Genomic DNA, 7806 nt, shown 5'->3' with positions numbered 1-7806 from the left:
AAAAACTACAAATTTAATTATTACGGACAACTGATGCGACTTTGTGTTGTTTTTATTCGATATAAACCGATTCGCATGGCTACAGAATATTCTAAAAATAATTTCATTCGAATCGTTTGGGTCATTTCGGAGGAGTAGTACTACAAACACCGTTACAAGAGAATTTTATATAATAGATTTTATATAATAGATGTATGTTTTAAGACACTTTCATTAAGGTGTCATCTGGCGAAGAAAAACGAATAAGACAATATTTTATGATAAAATGATAGAGGAGAATCTAAACTACGATTTAGTTTTTAAAAATCATACTAAACTTTCAAAAATATGCTTTTTATGTGTATGTTTTATCATGCCCCATGCGTTTGATATAACTCATAAAATGCTGAAAACTGTATTATTTTCCAAAACAGCCTATTTTCATTGCAAATGACAAAAAAAGTGTAGAAACCGCTTTTGAGCAATAATTCAGTCCAGAAATATTAACTTTGATTTTTTTTAAAATGTCATTTAATCCAATTTGATTTTTTTTTTCAGTCAAAAGGTCTCTAAGTATTGAAGTGTTTTTGGTTTTCGGCTCTTTTCGGGTGTGTTCGGCTCTATTGCGCGTGTTGAATACACATCGGTGCAAATTCGCAACAAAATTTAGCTACGTAGCTTTTGATGAGGTTTTTAAAAATTTAGCTTTTGAAGCAGTTTAGTAAATTTAAGTAATGAACAAATTATTGGCATCAGTAGAAAACACTTTTCTTCAACGAGCATGTTCCGCTACGTCAATTTGATGTCCCATCACCCTTGAAACTTTTTATGTACAAGCGGTATGATTATCTTTGAACATTCAGTTTTAAGAAGCCATTGCATTGGTGTTTAAAAGTATTGCATGATGCCCCAGTTGGCGGTATACAAAGTATTTTATAAAGATTGTTTTAAAATTTATCTTTTCGAATCTGTTCTCGTTAAGAAGCTTTCTGCAACATGATGGTTTCCTTTTCTGTCCCGTAGGGCTTGTACAATCTGACTAAAATATGTTTTCGACATTTTTGAGCTTTGAAATACAATTGAGTAAAAAACATATCATGCTTAACGAAAACAGTTTATTTTAACAGTTCGTTGAGAATTAAGTTAAGACACAATTTGTTTTTACAACACTACGTCAATTATATTCGTTTCACTTTGATATAGTTCGGAATTCTTTGACTGTGTCCATAATTAGGAACACATAAAAAATAGTGTGGACCTAATTGTGAACATAACCATTATTTAGTTTTTACATGAAAAAATCATGGTTCCATCATACTTATTACTTGAATTATGATAAGAAACAATCCGTCGAAAAATTTCAGAAAAATTGATTGAAAAATTCAGCATTAAATCTTCCATTTCTTTAAAAGTGGTTTTTTTTTAAGAAAAACCAGTCAATTCGGACATACTTTTAAACAATCCTAATTTTACTAAAAATCCTCAAAGTTTGATTTTTTTTAATTAAATTTCACATGATCCGTAAAGATATCATTTTTTTTTATAGTTGTGATAAGTGAAAAATAACGTCACAAACAGTATCAAAGGGTATGTTAAAGCATGGATTACGACAAATCTGGACGCACTGTTTATTATACCGCCTAGTTATCGGTTCAGGAATTTTTTGACAGTACTTTGTTCGGAAATGTTTCCTCTATCAGTACTGAAAATTTCATTACGATTCGTTTTGTTCCGAAAAAGTTACACGTGATGGAAACCGCGAGACGAAAATATGTTTTTGGACACTCAAGTCAAAAACCCGAGGTGGTCGGGTTCAAAAATTGCTCAATCGTTAAAAATGGTCAAATCAACCGTGTGCAGCGTTCTCAAACGTTTCCGTGAGATGCATACTATCGATCGGCAGGTTCATATCAAGCGACACAGTGGAATTCAGGATCGGAAACTGCATTTGAAGGTGTTAAGAACGACCAAAGCAAACACAGGGTAGTCGGACTACGACTTCGCCAAGAAATTCAACGCCGACCAGTGCACCGTCAGAAGGATTCGTCTACGCGAAGGAATACGATCCTATCGGACCAGTAAGCAACCAAACCGGACGTTGAAGCAGGATTTAGAAACCAAAGGACGTGCCCGGAAGTTATACAACAAGATTCTCACGAATTTCAGCGGATGCATCCTGATGGATGACGAAACGAACGTGATGTCCCCGGCAAGTTCGAATTCGTTTTTGCTGATAAATTTGCAAGAAAGTGTTTGATCCGGCAAGGTATTTGCAGCTGCGGACGAAAAATTCCGGTTTTGGTGAAAAACAAGACCATGGTCTCCGAAATGTAAATAAAAGGAGGAGTGCCTGAAAAACGTTTTTTTTTTCGTACATTAGATCTCACAAAGGACCAGTAAAGTTTTGGCCAAATTTGGCAAGCTGCTACTACAGCAAAGGAGTACTACAGTGGTATCGGGCCAACGCGACGGGTGGATTTTGTCGAAAAGAACATCAACCCACCCAACTGCCCTCAATTCCGCCCAATTGAAAAATTTTGGGCTAAACTTAAAGAAATATACAAAAAGTAAATAACACATACAAGGTAGATTTGTAATACTACGAGACCACGCAACCACTAAAGTCTGCTTCATTTAATATTGGAACACAAACAATTGCGTGTAGTTCAGTCATTTATTAACGAATTCATAATTTGTTTTTCATACAAATGTAGCATTTTCTTTACACTTTCATAAAAAAAAATTAAAAAATTATTCGTTGCTGTTTCGAAGAAATTCTCGTACTTTTCCCGTAATACGGCACATTAGGCGGCGCACACCCTTTTCGTCCACCGTTTTGGCGATTTGATTTCACCAGTTCTTCATTTGAGTCATGTTCCTAACAAGTTTTCCCTTTGCCTTAAGCCTCCGCTTCGTGATTGCCCAGTATTTCTCTATCGGCCGGAACTGGGGGCAGTTTGGGGGGTTGAGGTCCTTCGGTATTACGCTGACCCCGTTCGTTGCGTACCATTCCATAACCGTTTTGCTGTAATGGCAGCTTGCGAGGTCCGGCCAAAACATTACTGGACGGTCGTAGGCACGAATAAACGGCAGAATCCGTTTCTGTCGGCACTCTTTTTTGTAGACTTCTGATGTCATTGTCTTGTCAGTGAGAAAGACTTTGGTTTTCTGTCCACAACTGCATATCCCCTGCCAAATCATGTACTTGCGGGCGAATTTATCCGCAAACACGAACTTAAATTTTGCAGGTACATCCCCCCGAGCCGTCGCCAAATAAAATTTTTGACCTGGGATTTGCCCAAAGTCCGCCTTCACGTAGGTCTCATCGTCCATCAGAATACATCCGTCGAACTTGGTCAGCACTTGGTCGTACAGCTTTCGAGCACGGATTCTGGCCACATTGTTCTGCTTCAGCGTCCGATTTGGCTGTTTGCTGGCTCGGAATGACCTTATTCCTTCCCGGAGACGAATTCGTCGCACCGTACTGTGAGCGGCCTGGAACTTATTGACCAAATCGCGGTCTGAAAGATTGGGATTCCTCTTGACGGCCTTGATGACTTTCCCACGCAGTTTCCGGTCGACAGTTCCACTCCGACGCTTCGAATGCGGCTTCCGAGCCGTCGTCAATGTTTCCTTGTACTGCTTGATAACTGCACGCCATACGGTATTTCTGGGCATTTTAAGCTGTTTAGCTAGCTTCGATGCCGACAACAATGGATTTTCAAGAAAACTGTGCACAATTTGATCTCTCCGTTCGGCTTCCATGGCGGTTGTTTACAAAATGCTATCGTTTGGTGTTATGACATAAATACATGGTGAAAGGTAATGAATTTCCCGACACGTGGGTGAAAAAAGTTTCCAAATCCGTCCACTAGGAGCGCCACAATGAGCAAAAGAATTTGTTCCAATATTAAATGAAGCAGACTTTAAACATAATTTTTTATGCCGCTTTAAAAAACGCATGTTTCTTAAGCTTAAGCTTTCATTTAAAGGTAGAGCCCCATATTCCAAAAAATCATACTAAAATTCTGGAAATTATCTCAGTCGAAAACTCAACATCAACATTATTTCAGAAATTTAGTTGATATCATTCGAACATTCCATTTAAAAGCTCTTTTCCTTTCGCGGCGACCTTGTTTCTATGATTGGCGGCTGTCTTCGTTTTTCTTGTGGTGCACTACCTATCTGTTCCCAGCATTGAAACCCACAAAGCGTAACAGTTTTTCTCACTCTACCGAACTCCACGAACGAAGTCGCCTAAAAGGGGGCGAGAAAAAATCATTCATTTCTGAAAGCTCTCGACTTTCCAAGTTTATTCTACCGGACCTCTGCCAGCCATCTCCCGCGCGCTCATTCGCGCGCAGATTTTGTTCGCAATGTTTTGCGCGGAGGTTCTCCCGTGATCATCGCGCGGTCATTGAACTTGGGGCCTGGTTTTTAGATCCTTCTTTTGGTTCGTTTTTCTTCAAACCAAGTTTGGACTCCAGAGGGAGAGACTCTCTTTTATTTTCTTGATCTCCTGAAGTTAACAACACATCAATGTGGTGAATTGATTTTCCATCCAACCGCACAGCAGTGAACTTCTTTAGGTTCTGGGAACGTCAACGCGGCAATGGTTTTTTTACATTCTTTCGGGACGTTCGTTCAGTTCTTGGGAGAAGGTAACTGGTGGTCAGTCCAGATCATGTTCTTTGCTTTTTTTTTGCAATGCCTTTCCATCGAGGGTTGTAGAAGAGGAAAAAATCGAGAGGCTCGGTCATATGAAATAATTATTTTATTTTTATTGATATTGAGTGTTTTTTGAGCTTTTGATTGTCATTTGGATCAATAATATCAACAAATCAAAAAAAAGTTGAGAGCTTTCATTTCTGGTTGAATAAATGTACACCAACAAAAGCGCGCGGCCAGAACAGATCGCAAATATCGAAAGATTATGGACAGATCGATAAAAGCGCTTGAGCAACAAACGCCATCACATAACCACCGGGCGTTTCACAACAGCACCATGTTAGAGGTACCACACTCGGTACAGCTCTTGCTCAGTCTGGGATCCAAGTTTGCTTTGCCATCTACAAATATAAATCCGTCTACGTTCTACCACCTAATAGCAGACATCGAAGGTGTGATAGAAACATCTGAAGACGAAGAAGTCAAGATACGAAATCGGAGTACAGCTGCTAATCAAATCGTAAATCACATCCATGCGCATAAGCACAACGCGCGATGCAATCCGTCTGAAAACTTTTACAAAACAGCAATAATAGCCACAAAACAGTTTCTAAAAACGCATCCGAATATCATCGTACTGGAAGCTGATAAAGGCAACGTAACGGTTATGATGAATCGCGAGGATTACGATAAAAAGATGCAGACACTAATCGATGACAAAAACACATACACGATCCTCACACGTGACCCAACAACCGGTTTCCAAACCAAAAATAACAATTTCGCGAAAAGGTTAGCAGATTTGAAGCTGATAAACCGAGCCACGGAATTGAAATTAAAAACGTACAGGGCCACTGCCCCCTGCATCTACGGAACACCGAAGGCACACAAGGAGGGATTACCACTGAGACCAGTGGTACCGTGCATGACATCGCCATCATACGAGCTGTCTAAATATGTGGGCCGAATATTGCAAGCGTCGATCAACAGCAGATACAACGTCAAAGATTCATTCGAGTTCTGCGAATTTATCAATGAAGTTGTATTACCTCCAGATCACGTTCTTGTTTCGTTCGACGTCGTCTCTTTGTTCACGTGCATTCCCAGGGACCTCGTTCTAAGCAACATTATCAACAACTGGGATGCAATCAAGAAGAACACCAACATCAACTTAGACATGTTTCTCGAAATCATCAACTTTTGCATGAGTTGCAGCTATTTTAGGTTCAAAAATAAATACTATCAACAGACATACGGCACGGCGATGGGCAATCCTGTGTCCAGCCCGATAGCCGATTTCGTCATGGAATCACTGCTGGACAGCGTGACACGGACACTTGATTTCCAGATACCGATCCTAAGGAAATACGTCGACGATCTACTACTAGCGCTGCCACACGAACAAGTTGAGAAGGTAAGAGAAAAGTTTAATCAGTACCACCCAAAAATCCAATTTACGGTTGAAATCGAATCGAATCGTCGCCTTCCGTATTTGGACTTGGTACTGATTAGACAATCCGACCAATCTATAAAAACCGAGTGGTATCAGAAATCGATAGCGTCGGGACGTTTTCTGAATTTCCGATCAGCCCACAACACACGCCTCAAAATCAACACGGCATTAAATTTTATTAAACGAGTGAAAACCTTCTCAACAAACGTTCCCCCCGACGATGCAATCAAGTTGATTCACGAGAACCTTAGGAAAAATGATTATCCAACGTCCCTGATCAATAGATTAATCCGTAAAGCAAACGAAACCGACATCCCCCTCCAAAGCACACAAGAAACACCCACACAACACTACCGATCCATATTGCATATCGACGGCCTAACTGCAAATGTAGTCCGTGCGCTTAGGACGGATTACCCGCATGTACGCATCGGCACCACACAACAGCACACAATACGCAGCCTACTGCCAGTGGTGAAAGATCCGATGCTACCGATCGATCGCTCCAATGTGGTTTACAATATACCATGTGCGGGCGCACCCGAACGTAATGAAGAGTGCAATAAACGATATGTAGGACAAACTAGTTACAAGTTACGTACTAGAATGTCCAAACATAAATGCGATGTGAACAAACTAAAACGCATCATAGCCACGGGGTCCACAGCATCAGACCCGAGCATAAAAGAACTGCGACAATCAGCCGTCGTAGACCACTGTTTCGACCAGGGACACATGTTCGATTTTGATAAGGCCACCGTTCTCGACAGCTCGAACAAACACCGCAAGCACCTAGAGGTACTCGAGATGTGCTATATTCAAAGCACTCTGAGTACTGTCAACATCCAGAGCGACACCGATGGACGAGCAATTTCATACGGCGGAGTGTTCCACACACTATCGAAAACAACTCACAAGCACTCATCGGCGCCGATTTCTGGCTACAATAGAAACGCAATGCAAACCCAAACAACAACAAACAGTGAGTGGAGTGAACCAAGTTTTGCCACGGACGGTTTTCTAACGACGGAATAGGCGCCGCAGCCCAGGCCAATACCATCACATATTGGGCACGTAAGTCGCACAGTTTCCTCCTCACTTTTAAAACTGGAATAAAGATTTGAATTCAAATTTGTAGCCAGAATATCGACGATCGATGAACGCTATAGGAGCAGATCTGTTTTGGACGATAACACTTATGTCCGAGTAAGTGATTAATGATAAATTGTTAATCATTAGAAATATGTTTTATGCTTTCCTATTCAATTTTAGTTCCTTGAAAAAGAATACATAGTATTTGAAACGTTGGATGAAGCACAAATAAAAGTGTTTTAATACTTTATCGATAAGACCGAAAAGCCATTACATAACCTCAAAAATCATCCCGGTCGGAAAAATTATTTGGTTGAATAAAGTGAAAGGATTTTACAAATATCTTCACATTCCTCTCCAATATTTCTTAGAAATTTGAAAAAAAATTTAACACGCTGTTAATTCTCATCCACTTTAGAGTGTTAATATGGCACTATTGGAAGTTTGATGGCTTGTAACTGTTTTCAGGTCATTTAAAAAAAATTATCCGTTTTACTAAAGAATTCATGGAATCTTTATTTTGCATCATTTCTTTTCGTAGAATGCTCCCCGATAGCCTAGAAAAGGTAAAACTCCCTAGTCGGTTCTAGGGTGTCAAACATGTATACTCCTGG

The 7806-nt window shown here is 40.0% G+C and overlaps 1 protein-coding gene across 1 annotated transcript; it reads left to right on the top strand.

The window, feature by feature from the left end:
* The first annotated feature begins 4912 nt into the window (after nucleotides 1–4912).
* On the top strand, nucleotides 4913–7485 carry LOC129752717 (uncharacterized). The gene is made up of 2 exons (XM_055748489.1): nucleotides 4913–7174; nucleotides 7239–7485. The coding sequence occupies exon 1, from the start codon at nucleotides 4913–4915 to the stop codon at nucleotides 7133–7135; it is 2223 nt and encodes a 740-aa protein (XP_055604464.1). The 3' UTR covers nucleotides 7136–7174; nucleotides 7239–7485.
* Nucleotides 7486–7806: the final 321 nt, after the last annotated feature.

The sequence above is a fragment of the Uranotaenia lowii genome, chromosome 3 (genome assembly GCF_029784155.1).
Source record: "Uranotaenia lowii strain MFRU-FL chromosome 3, ASM2978415v1, whole genome shotgun sequence".
In the NCBI taxonomy this organism is placed as follows: Eukaryota; Metazoa; Arthropoda; class Insecta; order Diptera; family Culicidae; genus Uranotaenia; species Uranotaenia lowii.
Note: the sequence above shows the minus strand (reverse complement) of the source record. Positions and strands in the feature narration are given on the sequence as shown.